General features: G+C 33.8%; 1 protein-coding gene across 4 annotated transcripts in view; it reads left to right on the top strand.

Annotated features, from left to right (window-relative positions):
• Hnf4 (Hepatocyte nuclear factor 4) overlaps positions 1–23455 on the top strand; it is a 258912-nt gene that overhangs the window by 134737 nt on the left and 100720 nt on the right. Inside the window, exon 1 of one of the 4 annotated variants that reach the window (XM_089639009.1) lies at positions 1555–1666. The exons of the other annotated variants lie outside the window; for them this stretch is intronic. Within the exon in view, the coding sequence (XP_089495135.1) occupies positions 1648–1666 (19 nt within the window). The 5' untranslated portion in view covers positions 1555–1647. Of the gene's footprint in view, positions 1–1554; positions 1667–23455 lie in introns of those variants that run through there. 4 annotated transcript variants of the gene reach the window in all.

Genomic DNA, 23455 nt, shown 5'->3' with positions numbered 1-23455 from the left:
CAAATGTCAAAAAATGACAGCTTCAAAAGTAACATCTACCGTAATAGTGGGCTATTCAAAATAACACCTCTTATTGGAAAACCCTGTACAACGACGCACCATGTTTTACTATCCTTGACAACAATTTTATAATTTCTTTTTAATTTCGAGATAAAATATTTGTTCAACGTTTAAAGTTAACGGTAGGTAACTAATACAATGTCATAATCATAATTAACGATTGACGCAATGTCATCGCAACGATTATGATGGATGAACGAAAGGTAGATAGATATAAGACACCTGTATTAAATACTCTAGAATATCAATAATACGTCCCCACTCCTGTAAAATATTGGCAGTATGTACTGGTATAGACTGACAACTCTGGTCGCTAGTGTAGCATGGCATTTATCATGCATAACATTTAATGTATGAAAGTAAACCTAGCTTCACAACTCTCGCCGCCAAAATGCGTTAGTGTAGCTTTGCAGTCAGAATGTTTAAGAAATGTCAGAAGTTGTAGTATTAAAAATACCTATTTTACATTATTTGCCTTTATCCATAAAAGATTTTTAAATATTATCAATGGTTTTTTTAATTATAATAGGAATAGTTAAATCCACACCTGCTTTACAGATTACTCAACTATTTAAACCAGAAAATCACGGCCTTATAAACTCCAATATAAAACGGCCAAAAAAATTTGAATAATCATAATTAGGTACCTACATTGAAAATATTCTATCAAAAAATTGCCGTAAGCCACGGCTTATCTACTGCAAACTGCGAGGTAATCAATAAGAAATGCCTAATCTGAAGATAATAGTAAAAAATTCCACCCAGAATTATAGCGATAAAACGGTGATAGTTTAAAATCCCTCTTCTATCCACGAGCCATCCTCAATAATCATCAACCTCTTCGCCAAAAATCAGTTGAAATCAGCGCGGTCATTATACCTGCTTTGCCGCCATTTTTTAATAATTCTTTTCATTCGCTTCATTAAAATCTGGTTTGCTTCGGAGCTTTTCAGAATAATTCAGATAAGCGGATAACATTCTCCAGAAGAACGAATAATGATGTTATTTGATTCCCGATTTCTAGAAGTTTCTGTAAAAATCAATAAAGCGACAAAAAACACTGTCACTTCAAATTATTTCGTTTATTTTTGTGTTGTTTTCCTCTTGCTTCAAAAGCTTATTGACTAAAAATTGCGGGAAACCCATCAGTTAGTGAGTGCCGCAGTATTTTTAAGTTCGTAAGACGACAAAAGAAATATCAATTCGCGTGTTTACCAATTATTTATCTCTCAAAATAATGTCTATTCTTGTTTACTGTGTGCTTTATTATGGATGTGTATTGTTCCTTCGATAATTATTACATTGCCCGCATGTCAGAAATGGGTAGGTACATAATGAATTCTTTGAAAATAAATAATACAACTCGGTCCTACGATAACATTGTGTGGAACACGTGACTATGAATCGCTGTCTTTCTCAGTCGTCAACAGATGTCGCCAGTGTTGACTCTAGCGCTGTCAGCTGTCAAACAGTAAATAATTTCCATTTCCCATAGTTACTTGTTGAATCTAACCTATGTCAGTGATTCGCGACTTTTCGCTCTACAAAAGTGCCTTTTTCTCGTGATTTAACCGGACATTTGCTAAAATGGGACTGTGCGAAGATTGTAAGTAAACTTTTTGATTTGTTTCAATGTTTTAATCATCTTTGACGCGAATTTGGTACGCTGGAATGTCGGAATTCGGAATGTGCGACTAACAAATATTTCTTGTTTGTTGTGCGATGCGCGAGGGTCAATTAGGTGTAACTCCAATAATTCATATAACATTTTTTTATGTATCGTAATGGGTGAAGATTGGATGCAATTGTTAGAGATACACAGCAGTAAATCGTTTGCTCCATTTTCTTGACGCATTCATTGTTGTTTACGCGTTTTATGCCAATAAACTATTAGTTTACAGTGGGGGCATGATAAATCATATGGGTCCATTACGTAGGTACCTCGCTTGAAAACATTTCTTAGATTATTAATATTATGTAAGACATACATTTTGATGGTATACAAATTTGATAATTCCGTTGCTATATTTCAAAGGTGAATGCGTTTTGAACTTTCACGACATATTTGTATATTTGTCATTTGTTTTTGGGGTGTCGTTGAGCCGTGCTGCGGTTACTCATATAATATTTGTGTCGTACATCGTTTGCTTAATTAAACAATAATGTATTCTCGTGGTACCTAGCCTGGTGTTAAGAATATTTTCAAAGTACCTACCTACGATGTATTTTTCAAAGTGGATATTTTAATTCTAAATTTGAAATGTAAAACAAAAATTCTCAGTTTTCATCTTGGCAATTCAAGTTCTACATACCTAGTTACATGTAATGATTTTTCACGGGTAACAACTAGAATTAATATTATTTATGTTCTCAAGAAATTTTGATAGGCGAATTCATCGTTATCGCCGTGCGCACACAAAGATAAAGATATGTAATACCGAAATTTAATAATAATATTATATTGTTGAATCAACGTCTTTCAGAGATAAATAATTATTCTGACACAAAGACACATACATTTTAATATACTTACACGGAGACATGGGTACCACATAAATCATATACCTATACCCAATTAAACAACTCATATTTTTTTATTAGCGGGAAATTCACTTATTATATTGTTTGAAAAATACCTGTAATTCCATCGGCGATGTCTTTGGGAAACGTCACTGAGAAACATAATTTTATCTTTCTTACGCCTACTTATTGTTAATATCGAAAAAGGACAATACGTGATTACGATGATCGGTTTTAAATATACGACAATTTTGTTGCTATTTTTATTCATAACCAGTTTGAAACATGCTGCATGCAAGTAATCCATCAGTATTAGCATCACCATCTGCTGCGTAGCTATGATTTAAAAAAAAATATTTTCTCCGAAAAATCACGGGATATAAAATTTTTAAATTTAAAATGCATTTTTTAAAAATATAAGTAATTTTTTTAATAATTTGCTATGGCAAGAATACAGCCACGATCAAACTGCTTGGAATGTTGACTATTTCACCACCAACCACTCTAAGAACGGTGCATAAATTCATTTCAATAAAAACATATCAAACAAGCAACTACTAATACAACAATTGGGCAAAAAAGCTTCCTATACTATGGTACTAACACTACCTACTATACTATACTGCAACAAAATAACAATCTCATTAAAAACTCAACAATATTATTATATTTAAATCTCAAATAAAAAGCTGGATACAAAACAAGGGGACATCAGAAATGGAAAATAAACTGACAAAAGATACAGACTGAAACCGAAACCATTCAACTGCTCTAAAAAAACACCATATAATACAGTGTTTTCCAATAAGAGGTGCTATTTTGATATTCAAAGAAAAATGCCATTTTTTAATATAAATGATCGAATGTTTATTTCATTATAAAGAGGATGGCATGCTGTTAATAGTGAAAAATAACATCAGTCAAATGACCACCACGACCACGCCTACAGGACCATATCCTTTTCATGAAATTTTCCATAACCAAATCGCAAAGTGGCTGCCTTATCTCCTCGATAGCCTCACGAATTCCATCTTTGAGGTCTTGAATCGACGCTGGGCTGTTGACGTAGACCTTCTCTTTCACGTGGCCCCAAAGGAAGAAGTCGCAAGGTGTTAAATCACAAGATCTCGGTGGCCAATTGTGATCACCTCTTCGAGAGATAACACGGTCCGGAAACTTTTCCAGATCAATACCATCCAATTCCGGCCATAAAAAATCATTAATCATCTCTCGATAGCTCTTTCAATATCAAAATAACACCTCTTATTGGAAAACCCTGTATATATTATGTATATATCCTAAGGATAACCCCAGCTAGTCTTAAATATAAATAACTTACATCCGTAGGGATCCATCTAAAAACATTTGGGATTTTAGTAATACGTTCAATGGTTTCGTTGCTTGTGTGGCACATAGCGCTGTCTTCTTGAAAGTAAACGTTCTCCAGATCAATACCATCCAATTCCGGCCATAAAAAATCATTAATTCCTTAATTAATATTCAAAATAACACCTATTATTGGAAAACCCTATATATTTATAAATTGCTGTACCCAGCCACGCGTTTCTGTTGCTCAGTCTGTCTGTGCCGATAGAGAAACAATAGTGCTTGTTGCTTTTACATCCAACAGATAAAAAAATCAGGTTTTTGCCTGACACGAGCAGTCACAGGTGACATCTATATAATATAAATATATATAAAAACACACGCATATTCGAATGCAACATTGTGTCAAAATTTCAAAGCAATCATTGAAGAACTTTCGGAGATTTAAGATTTTGAACAAACGAACATTTACATTTTTATTTATATATACAGATTATTTCACAAAAACACTACATAATAATTTTTATAATTATTCATACTACTTAATTTTAACAATATGTAAATGAACTCCGCACGATAGATAGTTTCAAAAAAGGACGATAACAAAAATACTTATTATTAAATGTACTGAAAATGTAATTCTACGTATACATACGCGAGCCGAACTACCGAAAGTAACGAATCAACCGCAAATGGCTCGAAACGCTTCATTCCTTTCCGCAATTCGTGGCTCGGTTCGCGTTGAAGTTCGCATTTTACATCACACCCACAGACATAGCAATTAATAGACGAGAAGATAATGGCGAGGGGTAAAATCAACTGTTGAAGAACGAAGGGAGTGAAGCTGACTGTGATTCGTCAATAAATCAATCTGACAGTAAATAGGCATCTCGCATTATAATATCACCATTTACTTCTTAAAAGTAAAATCTGCTTTTGAATGAATAGACATTTTTACATGGGAGCGCAAATTACTCGCCACGTTATGAACAAATTTGCGAAGTCCAAATTCGGCAAAAAAATTCGGTTCTATTTTCAGAGTCGAATATTTCGTTTAAGTATTTAGTTAAGACACTTTTATAAATGTTCATAATTTACTTCCCAGCAACCAACCAGCTTTGTGTTTCGCGTCCAGACGTTTCTCGATGTGATAGTAACAACTGATTCATATTATACGATGTGAATATGCTTAAAATAAAGTAAAATAATGCTTATATATGGAATGTAATACGACAATTGGGTTTATTCTCTTTTTCACATCTATTTTTATAAGTTTTCATGTCACAAGTCAACATTTTGCCGTGTTATTTCGTAAAATGAACCGATGATGCCTCGACCATAGTTCGCACAAGAATGATGACGTCACGTTTTCAAATTTCACTTGAGGCCATACGCGAGCACAGCCGGCTCCAATGGAACCGGTATGGGGAGTGGGGATAATACGCTTTTAATCACTTAGGGCAGGTCTACTAATATTCATATGTCTATGATCACACCACATCCGAAATCATATTGTTTTATATTATTTTTTTTAAAAATAACAATCGTGTAGGTAGAGGTACCAACCTGACAAATAATTCGTAGCGAATGTCATATATATTTTGTAGTGGGAATAAAAAAAATAATTCGCCCAGACGTACTTTGTTAATTGCCGAATAAACAAAATAAAAAGCGGCCAAATAGGTTTGGTATGGGACGCGGCAATGTAAAGATGGCCGTGTTTGTTGATGTACCACATTTCCCAGTATACACGAGTGGAGGAAAAAGTCTTTAAAACAACATGTAATTAGTGATGGGAAAGCGAATTTTTTGACAGTTTAAGTATATTTTACCTAATATAGGTATCGCAACGAATTCTGAGTCCTTCGGAACACATTTAGTCACAGATTATGAAACGAAAATTCTATTTGATTCAAAATCCACACTCACGTGCAATACGCACAATCCTAATGAGCGTTTTACACGATGCTTTTTTGTTGTTGTCCAACTCCACTTATGGGTCGTCTTTTCATGTGGTTTCGGGATGAAAAAAGTTCTATTTTTGAACTGATTTTCTTGTACATAGTTTAAGATGGCGGGCATTTTTTGACACTGTCGTCTGTCATTGTAACATTACGTAACATTGTATAATATGGAAATTTTATAATATTACTTTGCTAAAAATATACTATAACATGTATTTATTACTGATTGTGAACGTGTATTGCTGTTCAGTATTGTGAATTTCGAGTATAATTTTGATGATTTGTTGACGGTAAGGGTAAATGACAAATGCTTTTATGTGGTTATGTTCGAAGTACGCTCTAAAATTGAATTTGGGAGCCACATCTGGGCTGGAGCCCCACAATACAATATGGGGATGCTGATTCTGTTCTACAGGCATTTTAATGGAGTCTGCTCTTAAGAGCTAGCAGCATTGATCTCCTGTGCACCGATGTATGTGCGTAAAACTCGATGGACACAACTGGAACACCCGTTCATTGTTGGCTTCATGAGAACGGCCGTTTCTTCAACTCACTTTTGTGAAGTCATCTCGTATGTGGAACCAGCTACCGGCATATGTTTTTTGTACTTCTTATAATCCGGGCCTCTTCAAGACCCGCATTATTAAATTCCTTCCTGCATCCCCTTCCTTAAACGCCTCACAACGCTGACCAACCCAAGTATAGTTCCCCAGCCTTAAGCTGTACAAACAGGGCCCCCCTTGCTTTTTTAACGATTTAGTACCTTTCCCAAAATAATCTTTTATATCTAAATCGTTAACATAATACAAGACCATCATACAGATATGACCTAGTAACATAATGAACATAATGACGAATGTGTAAAGACTGTAAAGCAAAGATTTTTCATATGGGTACCGATATAGTTTCCATTTGGGGATTGGTATGAAAAACAGCATGGTGTAAAACTTGCATTACTGTGCATTGTTTGTGTCAACTCTAATTGTGTTATATATTATATTATAGTAGCTGTACCCCGCCACGCTTTGTGGCTCAGTCTTACTGTGCAGATAAAAGCAATCGGTGAAGAAATTTCGGAGTTTATATGTAGACGACATAGCTCAGTAGCTTTCCAACGGCCCACCCCTGCAAGACCCGGCGCCAGAGGTGGCCAACTGGAACACGGAACACTCTGACTATGCGTCACATTCCCAACAGAATATATATGACAATCTCACGACCAATGCGCAAAAACAAACAGACGACAGGATGAGTGTTTACCTTGGACTAACAGACCAATACGAATCGACAAGACGGCTCTTTACCTAAACTATTTGCACGCTATAACGAATAAATTAACTGTACATGTGAATTCAAATCGTAGACCTCCATTGCGCAGTGATTATGACGGTTGACTTGGATTTAAAAAAAATGTTTCTCAAAACTCTGTAGTTCCGCGTGAATATCACGTATCTAGCTCAAAATATATATTCATTAATCCTGAATGAATAAGAAGCTGTGTAATTTTCATAATGCCATAGCCCACCGTACGAGATTTTGCTGCTGCAGCACTGAATATTGACAAAAAACTTCACGTTTTCAGGATCTCTCTTTGAGTTTATAAGTCGCGCAATTTTCACACAAAGGTGGTTCCTTTTATTACAGTACTAGCTGACAGGACTGGGGTCTTTAAGAGGAAGCTACAAGCCAAAAATGTGTATATTCTTGGTATAGCTTATATTGTATGTAATAGGCATTAAAAGCGCTTGACAAATGGAGTCTAGAAACGTTCGATTTCAAGCACAAAACTGGTTTTTATTTGTTTTGTAAATAATTTTATAAGAAAGCAAAAAAGTTAATCTTAGCCATAATACTGTATTTTTTTAAAGTTGTTTCCTTTACGCGTTCATACATTTCTATTGAAAATATTTATTTTTTAGTAGTTTACATTTATATTTTTTATTGAGTAATTTATTTTCTTATTTGTATTCTACTCAAGCGAAACGATAGGAAAACCCTCAATTTATCTAAAGCATTTTTTTTTTGTATTCATTTTTGTACACCAATTCGTTATAAAGATTAATCAAAATAGTGATTTAGCATTAAGCTTCGCCTTAAATGGCTTGGGGTAAAGTTTCAATTTTGTGATTACCTGACAACTGAGTGCAGTTTTAAAGTGGAAATAATGCTATTGCATTGTAATAAGTTTCACTTGATCATGCCATGTCTTCCTCAAGCGTCATCGACCTCTTCAATCATTCACTTTTAAGTCATACCCTTCTTCGCTCATTACTTACGTCTCAATTTACTTAAATTAATTATTTATTTTATTTTATTGATACATGATTTAGAGAGTACATGTGGTTTTTTGTGATATTTCACCCTCCATGCTAGCGATGACCCTGTGTTATGGCGGGTGAATTTTACAGCTTGCGGACATAGAATCTATACACTACTATAATATAAAATAGAAAAATAAGAAAAATGATGTATACCTAGTTTGGGTTGCAAGAAGAGGATGGAGAAGTTAGAAAATTATAAGAAAAAGAAAAAAATGAAAAATTTGAAAAATTATTAGTAAATAGATGACACTAATTAATTATGTACATACTATACCGCTAAGTTAGGGAATAAGGATATATTATGTTTTGTCTGAAAGGTGATTAAATGGTTATTGTAGTTGTAAAGTATTCCGTGTGTAAGGATCCATTTCGTAATTTTTTTTTTTTTTTAAATGGGGTTTACTCTCGGTTTTTAGGTTTTCAGGGATAAGGTTAAAGATTTTATGAGCTAGGAAGAAAAATTGTCTTCGAGCTGACGTGGTATGTAGTGAAGGTACTTATTTGATTCATGTCTTCCTCGTAAGCTACTTTTTCTACCATCCCCTTCATGTTTTATCAACAAATCCACATTGTCACTGTTAAAAAACTTCATTATAACGACAGTGCAGAGAATTATCTCTTAACGCATTAGCGTTAAGTCTTTCTCGAGCGTCCCCGACTTCTACCATTTGAACCTTAAACTTAAACTACTCTCTAAACACTGCTAGAACAAATAAGAACAATCCCTGAAATTTTCTACGACATCGGATGAATGGTATAGGAACGCGTAAGGGATAAACAAAACAACTTTTTCTTTTTGAATGACAACTTTAAAACATGCTGTATGCATGCAATTCAATATGTGAGCATTGTGTTCGCGTCAACTCTTGACAGCGTATTACCTATACGAAAATCGATGTATTTTCTTTCTGACGCCCATGTACAAAATCTATCTATCTGCACAATGTTTTAAAATAAAATCGTAAAATCTAATTTGTATTTTTGGACTCTTGGACCCTGCTGGCGAGGGAAATCCTCTCGACTTGTGCATGATTCACACAAGCCAGACACTGCTACAAGCTGGGCAAGGTCCGTCCGCTTATCTGGAGCGGGCATCACAATTTTACAGTATCACTTGGGTACACACTACACACAACAACTTCTGTTCATTGATCTACCTATAGCTAGAAGTAGCCCGAGCTACTATCGGAACCGTTATCGAAAAACCATCAGTTTTCAGTATAGTGGTATCACTGATTATACTAAAAATATATTATTTTGATTACTTTTATTAGGTATGAAGTCATCGTGTCTGTTTTTATATCTTGTGTAATTTAGGAGACTGCCATCGGTTATCGATAGTCCATCAGGTTGCTCCGTCTAATCTAGTGTTTCTCAAAGTGGGCGATAACGCCCCCTTGTGGGCACTGGACGCTTTCAGGGGGGGCGGTGAAAGGCGCAAAGAAAATTAGAGGTCGTTAAAGAAATCTAGAAGGGCGACGGCAGACAAATTCTATCTAAAAAAATTACCACGGAATCTAGCCGAATTAAATATTAATATTAATAAATAGTTTGTTTTTCTTCCTTATAACAAATTATTTACTATAACAAAACTGGGCATTCGCCACTTTGTAAAAAAATAATTTGTTTAAATTAAGTAAAACACTAATAATGGAATTTCATCTTTTCTATCGCCGTCATTGATTCCTCGAATTTTTTTATAGAAAACTGTATCGGACTATCCACCTTCAGTTCGTGCGTACTAAAATATTTCAAATATGATGAGTTTTATTTCTTCTGATTGAAACATTCTTTGATTTCAGAAAAAGGATATGGGTTATAATAGTACACGTTTAAAAAATATATTTGCATTCACTTTTTTTAAGATACGCAACAGATGGTAATATATAAAGTTAAGTTAAAAATATGGGGGCTCTAGATTTTTTTCAAATCTCAAAGTGGGCGATGGTTGCAATAAGTTAGAAAACCTGTGGTCTAATCCAACTTCTACTAAGTAATTGATAAAGAAATTTTATTATTAATTTTACTACTTTTAAGGCAATTGCAATTTTGAATAATTAGTCATCCGAATTGAACAGATAAGCCATAGAAGTGTGATCTGTACCGATTTTAACGTGTGACTTTTGATCTAGAATTCAGATTGACTTCTAGGCCCCAGATTATTTAATGAATGAGTACACAACTGTTGGCCCTATATAAATCGCAAGTGCTCCCCACTGTTGGCAGCCAACGGTGGTCTGGAATCCCAAAATACTTGAAAAAATACCTTAACCTTGCAGTAACGGGTGGTCCGTTTGATAGATTCACCTTAGAATACCCATTATTTATGTGCCTCCTACGCAGTATGTAAAGAGAAATTTCCCTAGGGAATAAATCTTTTTTAAGGGAAAGGCACAAAATCCAGGAAAATTTATCTTCACTACTCTTACATCTGTCTCGACACAAAAATTTGCCAAAATCAATTATAAATATATTTTATCTATATAAATAAATAAAACGCTACGGCAAGGTTGCACATTTTTCAAATGAGAACGGGTCGTTTCCACCACTTCTTGACTGTATGAGTTCAACAGCTCGGCTGTGGATCGTTTTGCCTTTGGTTTGTGTTTCCTCCCTTCTACAACTTCTCTTCACTCCTCCCTCTCCTCAAAAAGACCCTTCACATATCATCCCAAAATGCCCCGAGGGAAATTATTTAAAAAAACTTTTCTCATTCATAACATTATTTATTTTTAATTTTATTCGTCGTTCAAGGGTTGGTTTCAAAGGTTGTTTCCTAGCGAGCCGAGATTTCATTTCTATGCCACCGCAATTTCTAAAATTTAATTTGAATAATTCTAAAATTTTCCACGCATCGTAGAAGGTATTTCTCAATCTGTTTTCCACAAGAACAATTCCACAGTTCCAGAAATCGATCCATAACACAACTTATGATCGATCTCTGAGAACATTAATGCCTCTTGCATTATTACATTTCGTCATCCTAACTACTATAGTACAAGAACAAGAAGTTATAACAACTAACTACATATAGCAGGGATGGAGAACGTTCGACACGCGAACAATTTTTGTTTGTTTAAACCTTACAATTTCTTTGTTCTTAAATTTCCACATAATATAGTTACGTAAAACAATTTATTTTCTTTGATTCGTATTGACATAAAAATTGAATTTTATTCAATTTACATTGTAATACAATCTAATACTCATCACATTAGTTAGTTTGCTACAATTTTTTTATATTTCTCTATATATAACATTTTACAGTTTAATTTAAAAGCTAACATAATTTGTTTTGATTATATGTACATATATATTGAATGTTACACATGTTTTCTCACCTTAATCAGTCTGTGTTTAGTTGCAATATTCTAACAATTTCGTTTCTCCCTGTGTTCCGGATTGTTGTATAAAAAATGCTGAAATAAAATGATTAAAAAATACAGTAATGTTTTTAATGATGAACTATTGTTTGAGACAAGGTTTTTATGCATAACGCAAAGAATAATAAATGATTACTAGCAATAATTATTAGCGTAAAACACCCATACAAATTGAAAAAATCTCCCGAGACGACCGGAATTGAACCCCCAGCCTTCTGACTGCTGGTCAGCTACGTCGGTTTATTCCCAACACGCCAAATAATTAAATATATGCAAGTATTTTTCATTCAACAATTATTGCTTATTAATAACTAGCTGACATTTACCCGGCGTTGCTGGGGGTTATCCTTAGACAAATACTACATGGATAGACATTTTTGAAGGCTTTTTTAAGATATACAATTCCGTAAAACATTATTTTAATGTATCTCATCATAAGGTTTAGCCAGCGTTAACAATGTAATCCCCAAAAATATTTGTGTACAACTTGATTACAAAACACCGACTTTTCTCTAATTTCTATAAATATAACATGCATGTATTGTACAGGGTGGGGCAAAAGAAATCACCCTATTGTAAAACGCTATAACTTTTGCAAATAGCGCCAAATGTCAATTCGGTTTTGACATTTGTGAAGTAAACAAACGCAGAATACAAATCGACAAGACATAAATTGAAAGGCAAGATAGAGGGTCGCAGAGGGCCTGGTAGGAGACAAATGTCTTGGCTGCGAAATATACGAGAGTGGACCGGCATTAGAAGTGTGGAGGAGCTATTCCGGGCAGCGCAAGACAAAGAGACATTTTCTAGAGTGATCGCCAACGTCGGGGGGACCTGATACGGCACATAAAGAAGAAGAGAAGACATAAATCGGTTTACTCCGCAAGAACGCGGAATAATAAGCAATACCAAAGTTTATCACAAAAAAAAATTACAGAAAAAGAACATCGTGTGATTACTTTTACCCCACCCTGTATAAATGTATATATATATATATATATACATATAAAACTTCCGAAAGGAATTCTCTAAATGATAATGAAGACGATATCAAATTCCACTCTTTAGTTTAGATGAAATAAGCGCACAAACAGACATAGCGATTTTTTTTTATACTAAATTATTATAAGCAATAATCAGTCACCTGAAATATAAATTTGTATTGATATTTTCAGGCGACTAATTATTGCTTATAATAATTTGTTATACTTTGTGCTATGCAAAAAACCTTTCCTTATAAACATTATTTATCATTAAAAAAATAATTATTATTTTATACTATTTAGATAAGTATTTTGTTTGACACCTTTGAAGAAATTGGTTCGTGATTCCTGGCGTTAACTCATGACCACTCGCGTATTGTGTATATCTTTCCATGACCTCGCGACATCGCAATTATAAGAAAATATACTCTACAATGACTCTGCATCATTGATGGTGTTGTGATAACTCTTCGTCGTGATGTTTTTTTTCACACCGTATCCTGCACTCGAGTTTTTTTATCGTTTAATTTTTATTTGACACTTCATAATATTTTTGGGAGTTGATAAGGTGTTCGTGTTACGCAATAGGGATTATTTTTATCAGGGCCGCGCCCAAAATTAATGAGCCTTATAGCAGTGTTCAAATATTATTAAATGAACCGTCTAGATAACCATCACGCCGTTTTGCTGGAGCGGTAAGCAGAGAACATGGACTGCTACATATCTCTATTGTGACGCACATTAGCTTCGTCCAGACTCCGAGAAGCCTGCGACGATTTTTTTTTCCCAGAGTCCCAACTGCTCCCAATCGTCTGGAGTCAGAGAGGAGGTTAAATAGACGAGAAGAGGAAGGTTTGAGAGTACCTGTCTATTCAGATCTGGACACCAAACACGGCTAAAGCCATTTCAAGCAACGTTTCAGTTCTGAATGGTGGTCTTACACCAGGGCTTATACTGTAGGAGTATCTTCCACTCTGTAACGTGCCGCAAGTATACTATAAATGATTTTAAAAGAACAATTTGTGAAATAACACAAAATAATCAAATCAAATTTTCTTGCGCACGCCGGGATCTGAACCTGCGACTTTAGGCTTGCTAGTCAACAGTCTTACCACTCGTACGCCGACGATTAAGCTAGCAAGTGTTAAGAGGAAGCTACAAGCCAAAAATGTGTTTATTCTTGGTGTACCTTATATCGTAGGTAATAGGCATTAAAATCGGAGTCTAGAAACGTCCTATTTCAAGCACAAAACTGGTTTTTATTTTATTTGTAAATAATTATACAAGAAAGCAAAAAATATAATCAAATGAAATTCCAAAATCTTCTTAATTTTATCATTACGCTTCACAATCCCTGTGTCATCGAATACTCAAAAAAATGTAAGTCGTTAAATGTATAATATTAAACTGATAGTTCATTTTATACCACTTTGCATACAAATCTTTTTTAATGTTTGTCATACGTCATACGAGACGGCTGACAGGTAATTTTCCCTCACCCTACATTTGGCTTAAGAGGAAGCTACAAGCCAAAAATGTGTATATTCTTGGTATACTGTAGGTAATAGGCATTAAAATCGCTTGACAAACGGAGTCTAGAAAAGTTCGATTTCAAGGACAAAACTGGTTTTTATTTATTTTGTTAATAATTTTATATGAAAGCAAAAAAGTTCATCAAGTGAAACTGTCACAGGTAATCTTAGCTATAATACTGTATTTTTTTAAAGTTGTTTTCTTTACGGGTTCATACATTACTATTGAAAAAAAATTATTTTTTAATAGTTTGCATTTATATTTTTTATTGAGTAATTTATTTTTTATTTGTATTCTACTCAAGCGAAACGATAGGGAAACCTTCAATTTATATTTATAATAAAGATTAATCAAAATAATGATTTAGCATTAAGCTTCGCCTTAACAAAAACAAGTGAGTCCTGGTGGGTAGGTCAAAGGGTCTCTCTCAACCGTTCTCTCCGCTCACTCTCCGCCAAGACCCCAAAAATAAATCACTATAATATCGTGAAAATCTAAAATCATATCTCAACACAGTCATTTGAAAAATATTTCATAAATACTTAATAAGGAAGACATACAGAAGTTGAGAGTTTCAAAGCCGCTCTTGTAGCGATTTTTCGCGAAAACGGCGCTATATAAATTAGCCAAATAAAAAAAGGAAGATTGTGTGGCTGGTTAATAAGCTATCGATATGCTTAAGGCGATGCACTCCGTCGTGTAATATTTTAAATTGAGCCGCTATCAATAACAACCCTTACGTAGATGGCGATAAGGTTTAAATTCCCGCTTAACACCATCCGCCTGTTTTGATTTATGCAAGAAAAAAACATGGCCAAAAAGTGCCTTTTATTTTATTTTGTGGATGTTCAGGCATAAATATTAAATTTTTTTTCGATCATTTTATAAATAACTTAATTTGCCACATTATACAGTAAAATCATAACCCCAAAATGGGTTCGTAAGTAGGAGATTTTGAACTTTAAGGCAGTTTTCATAGGCCTTATACATTATTTTTTTTCTGGGCTTATAAAAAGACTTATCTAAAAAATACTCGATTATTTCAAAGGTCATGATGTATTATACTCGTAGTATTTAATTAAAGCATCTGAAACATTTCTAGGCGACCAAATTTTCAAACCAAAAACACATGATTTTGCATTACTACGTAATGGCATCGCCTTAATTGTCGACGTAAACTATTGTTGTTTGTTTTTAGATCTGCAGCCGTGCTCGGGGATGATGAAAAATTACCGACATTATTAAAGTCGATATGTATATACTAGGGTACGATATAGCGTGTATTTTGCACTCACTAGCTTCCCAAATAAACACTTACAACCAACATAATAGCTGGTGTACGTATAATTTCAAGTGATGTATTATTTACGTACATAATTGGGTAGGTACTACGTACGTAGAAACTGGTGACGCGTTTTTTTGCGTAGACTGACGTTGCAATTTTTAATCGCATTGGTCACGACTGCTTATCACTAATTGATTACAAGGAATTAACTGGTGCTTTTCAACAACAGCTTTAAAACCTGCATACTATACTATTAAACATAATAAATTAACATAAGCTACCAAGTCCCGGCGTTGCCCGTGCTGTATGAATTGTTTCTTCGTAATCCGATCCAGACAGTATTTTTTCTTCTTCTTTTTAATGTCGGTTGTGCCTAATTTCGTATTAAATTATGCTTTAAGGGATGGAATAGACGTATGGGTGGTGGGTTTTCTAAATATCATGTACACGGTATCCTTTTTCTGGCTTTGAAGGTCATGTTTGCAAAATTTCGTCAAGAAATATCAAAATTCTGTTAAAATTGGGATAGGAAAAGGGAATAAGGTGGTTTTTAGAAATCTCATGTAGACAGTAACCTTCCTCTTGTTTTGAAAGTCTAGTGTGCTAAATTTCATCAATTTCGGAATAATACTGTAGATTTATATAAAATAAAACGAAATCACACCGAGACACTCTTTTCTCGGGTACATATAGATAGATGGTTCCATGATAACTCAACACAGTGACAATTCAACACACTTTTAAAAAGTGATATAAAGTCATTAGAGATGAAGAAAAAAATTTTTTTTTAACCTAACCTAACCTAACCTACCTAACCCAGTTAATGAAGTTTTTGTTTCATCACTTTCCATGACTTTATATAACTTTTTAAAGATGAATTTTCATTTTGATGATTTATCCGGTCACCTAGATAGATATTTATATCCAGGTGACCGGTTAACTCGTCAAATGATAATTCATCACATCTTTAAAAAGTTATATAAAGTCATGGAAAGTGATGAAACAAAAACTTTATCAACTGGTTTAAGTAGGTTAGGTTAGGTTTAATTTTTTTTCATCGTTCCTAATGATTTTATATCACTTTTTAAAAGTGCGTTGTCACTGTGTTGAGTTATCATGGAACCGTACATCCAATACCTAAATCTTAAAAGATTTCGTTTTTAATTTAAATAATGCTTTAATTAATGGTCAGTTTTTGATAGAATTCAAATTGCATCACCGATTAGATCGATTGAAGATTGTAAACGCGAGTGTATTGGACGACACATAGTGGATTGGACACTTCTGCATCAACACTTGCACGTAAGATTTCTTTATTGATTTTAAACAAATTAAGTACCTACCGACCGGTTTATACTTAGGTAACACAATTGGAGTTAACACGAACACAGTTATTTCAATTCAGTTTATTATTTTAAAAACCTTACAATCAATGCGTTGTTGAAGCGTTTATCGTTCCATTTTTATTAATGGCGTAGTTTCTACTCCTCAAATGTCAAAAAATGACAGCTTCAAAAGTAACATCTACCGAAATAACGGGCTATTCAAAATAACACCTCTTATTGGAAAACCCTGTATTTAGTATTAATGAGGCTGCCTTTAAAAGAGAAGCTCTATTACTACTAATATAGTTTGATATATTTTGATATTCAATCGTCAAAAGATAAATGGTTTCGTTGCTTGTGTGGCACGTAGCGCCGTCTTGTTGAAAGTAAACGTTGTCCAGATCGATACCATCCAATTCCGGCCATAAAAAATCATTGATCATCTCTCGATAGCGCAATGCATTCATCGTAACTGTTGCTCCAGCCTCATTTTCGAAAAAGTAAGGTCCAATGACTCCGCCGGACCATAAACCGCACCAAACAGTCACACTTGAGGACAGAGAGTCTTTTCAACAATAACTCTTTTCCGAGCCTCAGATGCGACAATTTTGCTTGTTGACGAAGCCTCCGATGTGGAAATGGGCCTCATCACTCAACATGATTTGCATTTGATTCACTCAAGTGAATTTTAATAATTTCAATGCGTTGTTGAAGCGTGTATCATTCCATTTTTATTAATGGCGTAGTTTCTACTTGTCAAATATCAAAAAATGACAGCTTCAAAAGTAACATCTACCGAAAAAGCGGGCTATTCAAAATAACACCTCTTATTGGAAAACCCTGTATTATAGTAAAAAGCTTCGATTTTTACGTTTTGATTTATTATTCAGCTTTATTGCTAGACAAACATAAGTTTTCCACATTCTAATTAATTAATTGAATTATTTGTTTAATTTAGATTTTTCTATTTAAAGTTGCACAGTGAATAAACAGTTTTTGACAGATGATGGCCGCACATTCAATAGTCACATGTCTTCTCTTCGCCAAGCAAATAAGCACTTTTACCATTTTAATAATCACTATTGACAGTAAATATCAAATGCGATTCCCGAGAATCGAGCGGATATGGTATTTTATTGAATCATTCTACTTGTGACGCGTAAACCAAGAACTTCAAATGGTATTTATAAATAATTATTCTCAATAATTTGAATAAATATGGTTTTATCTCCAACCCACGTACATTCCGAAAGAAGCAATTTTACTCACTTCAAGTATTATTTTAATACTTGCCAACTTGTGCCCGGTGTTGCTCGGGGACTTATAAATAGTTTGGTGTATTATTTTTATGCTTTTTAATATATACAATTCCGTAGTACATTATTTTGATCTCATAAAGTTTAGCCATCGTTAGCAATGAAAGCGCCCGAAAATATTTTTTTACCACTTGTTTACAAAACATCGACTTTTCTCTACTTTCTATTAGTATAATATACATGTTTTACATATATAAACCTTCCTGAATAAATTATCTAAATGATAGTAAAAACCTCATCAAAATCCGTTGCGTAGTTAAGAAGAAGTAAGCGCACAAACAGACCGATTTGTTTTATACTATATAAAGATCATTGCTTAGGATTTTTCTTTTCAACCGTGGACATGCATTTTTCAGTGGTGGCCTTCAAATTTTAATATATATATTTTTAAATAATTGTAAAAATCAACTCGTAAAAAACTTTTTTTACTATAACACCTCTAATTTTTTTAATATATTTTTTGTTTGACCGAGGATTGAACCTTCCTCCCCAGTGATTGGAATCAACCGCGCTAACAACTGAGCCATATTCCGATGCTCTAATATAATCCAATTTAAAAAAATGCGTACATGTCCACATGTATATGCGTAATTGCCATCAATAAGAATAGAATACTAAGGTGCTACGGAACGTACCTTACTTGCTTTAACCAGTGATTCCTGACATTATTTTGAGTAAAATTTGTAAATTAAATTTTGGTCTCAACATACTGTATACGTATACATATTTCCTAATTCTATTTACTAGCTCTGTAATGTGACAGTTCCATGACATTAGATTCGATATTCTGACATTGGATTCAATATTCTGAAATTGGATTCGATATTCTGACATTGTATTTGAAATTCTGACATTGGATTCGATATTCTGACATTGGATTCGATATTCTGACATTGGATTCGATATTCTGACATTGGATTCGATATTTTGACATTGGATTCGATATTCTAACATTTTATTCCATATTCTGACATTTGATTCCATATTCTGACATTGGATTCAATATTCTGACATTGGATTCGATATTCTGACATAAGATTCGATATTCTGACATTGGATTCGATATTCTGACATTGAATTCGAAATGCTGACATTGGATTCGATATTTTGAAATTCGATTCGATATTCTGACATTGGATTCGATATTCTGACATTTGATTCCATATTCTGACATTTGATTCCATATTCTAACATTGGATTCGATATTCTGACATTTGATTCGATATTCTGACATTGGATTCGATATTCTGACATTTGGTTCGATATTCTGACATTGTATTCGATATTCACGTTGTACTCCGTTTGGAAGTAAGTCTCCAGTGGTCACCCAAGCGATGATTTTGGTGCAACTGTCGACATTATTATTAAAATACAAAGTGGGAGTATTACGTGCGAGTCTTGAAGAGTCCCGGAAATATAAAAAAAATTGCAGATCATTCTGATTTCACATCCGAACTTCTTGAAATCTAGATACCAATAATAATAATAATTTACTTATGGCCTTAAGAAATAGGTATCTGTATAGAAATATCTATCAGTAATTTTAAAGTGATTGACGATTGAATAGTTTATGATTCCATATTATATCCTTCATTATGTTATTATGAGTGTTGTATTATACTTATACAAGTGCTCTCAGGCGTGATTTAAAGCTCCTAGAAGTTGTATAGAATGGTTTTATTTTTATGAAGTAATATACATATATAAAATAACCATATTGCATGTACATAACCTAGCCACTCGAGCGATTTTTGGCTTATTAAGGCAAGTTTGCAAAAACGTTTTGAGCGATTGCTTGTCGTGATGTGCCAAATTTATAGAACCTAAAGATATGAGAAAAATGGCGAAATCTAGGTGGATTCATTGGCTTTAAACCACAGTAAGCAGTTTTATATGTTTTTATATTAATATTTTGAGGAATGATATTAATTAAATAATATGGTAAATGTAAATATATATATTATTCGCTTTTATCAATCGAGTGTATAATATCTAACGAAAACTGGTTAAGTACCCGACTTCGCCCGAGATTTACAAATCTTATAGAGCGACTGGCTGAATTCCCCGGCGTTTCTGGGGCATCGCGCAGAGGTTTTTCAAAATGTCATGTATACAGTGACCTTCCTCTTGTTTTGAAGGCCAAGTGTGCAAAATTTCATCAGTTTCAATGTAAAACTGTAGATTTGTATTAACATCAAACAAACTTTGTCCGACACGCGACCGCCCGTCACCGGGCACATACACTCTCCTTTATATAAATAAAACTAATTGAAGTCTCCGGCATGGCTCGAGCTTTACGAAGACTTTTTCGAAAAAATATTCCGACAGTGTCATTCCTCTTGTTTTGAAGGTCAAGTGTGCAAAATTTCATTTGACTCGGAATAAAACTGTAGATTTGTATAAAAATCAAAATCCACACAGCCCGCCCGGCGACATTCTCATTTATATATTATGTTAATTATGGATCCAACAAAAATGATTTTTTACAATTAACGCTAGTCACACACGCGTTATACCTTCACTCATGGCTTGGCCTATTTCACCAATTTGTATTTCCCAATGGGAATGTATAGCGGGTGATACGGTGAAATTGGCCAAGCCATGAGAGTATAGTGCGTGTGTGACACTAGCCTAAATTGTTTTTTTCTTAAAGCTTACTAGCTCTTGTGCAAATGACATTGCGTGCTGAAAATAGTCGTCTTCAAATTTCATGATTGTTGAATTTTACTTTTTTTTTGTTTTTCCCTTTATTTATTAATGCCATATTGGGATTTTACATAGCGACAAAGAAAAATAAACCATAAAATACAATATACTTACTTGTTAAGAGGAAGCTACAAGCCAAAAATGTGTATATTCTTGCCATTCTTGGTATACCTTATATCGTAGGTAATGTGCATTACAATCGCTTGACAAACGGAGTCTAGAAACGTTCGATTTCAAGCACAAATGTGGTTTTTATTTATTTTGTAAATAATTTTATAAGAAAGCAAAAAAGTTACTCATGTGAAACTGTCACAGATAATCTTAGCCATAATATTGTATGTTTTTAAATGTTGTTTTCTTTACGCGTTCATACTTTTTTCTTGAAAAATATTTTTCTTAGTAGTTTACATTTATATTTTATATTGAGTAATTTATTTTTTATTTGTATTCTACTCAAGTGAAACGATAGGAATAATTTATCTAAAGCACATTTTTTGGTATTTATAATGTACACCAATTCGTTATAAAGATTAATTAAAATAGTGATTTAGCATTGAGCTTCGCCTTAAGTTATTACCACACTGATTCTTACGATCCCTTATATCCCAAAATTTATAAACGAGTAATAAAAAAAATAAAATTTAAAAAGATATTAGTAATACTAAAGTCTTATTACTCGTTATTTACATTAACTAAAAAGTGCTGAACTAATTTGGCTTTGAATGTTTCAAAATTTAAATCGAAAATATCAGCGACATCTATTAGTTCATGACCCAGTCTATGTATTCGCTACCAGAATTGAACACGAAGTTATTCTTGTGAAATAATATATTCCATCTGGATCTCGTACAGGTATGGACAGCAAATGTTTAGCGTCAGGGCAGTCAAATTTTGAATTAAAAAATTTATACAGTAAAATGAGATTAATTGAAGAGCAATCGAACTCAGTATTGGCATTCGAAGTCGGTCTTCTGCGTTATATACACGGAGTTTTCCAATAAGAGGTGTTATTTTGATATTCAATCGTAAAAGATCAATGGTTTCGTTGCTTGTGTGGCACGTAGCACCGTCTTGTTGAAAGTAAACGTTGTCCAGATCAATACCATCCAATTCCGGCCATAAAAAATCATTAATCATCTCTCGATAGCGCAATCCATTCACCGTAACTGTTGCTCCAGCCTCATTTTCGAAAAAGTAAGGTCCGAGGACTCCGCCGGACCATAAACCGCACCAAACAGTCAAACGTTGAAGATAGAGAGGCTTTTTAACAATAACTCTTAGGTTTCCCGAGCTCCAGATGCGACAATTTTGCTTGTTGACGAAACCACCGATGTGGAAATGGGCCTCATCACTCAAGATGATTTGCATTTGATTCACTCAAGTGAATTTTAATAATTTCAATGCGTTGTTGAAGCGTGTATCGTTCCATTTTTATTAATGCGGGCTATTCAAAATAACACCTCTTATTGGAAAACCCTATATTTTAATACTCATTGATGTGTTATAATTGATTATCTAAGATTTCTTACGCAACCTTTTGACCCAAAGACAAACACATAATATATCATTTCATTTCGCTTTATCTTTATCTTTACAATTTGGCGTAAGTATCAACAAGCTTTGTGTTAGTTCTTTTGAGTAATAGATTCCGATACTGAGAAAATACGGAATACATTGTACGTTTTCAACCTTGTCGAAAAATACTGTTTTCGACACATTCAGAATATTTTCCCAATTACGCATCTATTTTTGTAATGGAAAGGTCATCGTGTTTAACACTTAAGTATTTTGTTTCTTACACAAAAAATCCTTTGTCAATCACCGGGCTGTGCGTAAGTCGTACCCTTTCACAGCCAATATTACATCAACCGACACACTGTTTCAATGAATTTGAAGATGTCGATGAAGACCTTAATGAAGGCATTTTCTTGTACCATCTACCGGTTTTGAAATAACTAACTAATCTTAGTTAAGTATTTAACTAGTAGGTTGAAAAAATCTCGCACTTTGTTCTTACGCATCTTTTAATTGGTGTTAGGTTTTATTTATTAAATGACTGGCTGTACCCCGCCGCGCATTGCTGTGGCACAGTCTTTCTGTGCAGATAGTGAAATAATAACGCGTGTTGCTTTTATTTATTTTATTTTATTTTATATTACAGAAACAAACAGTACATGATTTACAGAGATGAAACAATATACAGGAATAAGATACTTCATGTTGTGTACCTATGATATGTTTCCTTGTAATGTCTGCTCAGTGGTATATTTATTCCTTAATTACCAGGTGACTTGTGTAGTTTATATGTGTGTGTGTGTGACGTGTGTAATGTATGTGTGAGTGTTTGTGTGTGTGTGTCTGTATGTATGTATGCGCATTGAATAGTTTGAAATAATTGACATGATGCCACGTTTGAATTTGGGCAGTGAATCCGAAAAAAATGTCAATGTTAGAGTTAAGACAAATATTATTTAGAGTATGAAGAGCTCGGTTAATTGTCGAATTAGATGCTGCATTTGTTTTATAATTTAGCGTGTGGAATAGCACTGTATGTCGTGTACGTCTCAAAGGTATGTTAAAGTTAATAAGGGACAGAAGTTCAGTACAGTCAATGTCATTGTTTAAAATTCTGTGTATAAATATTGAGGCAGTTACTGCTCGTCTTCGCTGCAAAGTTTCAAATGTACACTCAAAATTATTTTTGAATCTGTATGTAATATATTTTATAAATTT

The sequence above is a fragment of the Hesperophylax consimilis genome, chromosome 13 (genome assembly GCF_061612785.1).
Source record: "Hesperophylax consimilis isolate HC1 chromosome 13, BYU_Hcon_1.0, whole genome shotgun sequence".
NCBI lineage: Eukaryota > Metazoa > Arthropoda > Insecta > Trichoptera > Limnephilidae > Hesperophylax > Hesperophylax consimilis.
This window is presented reverse-complemented; position numbering and strand designations above follow the sequence as displayed.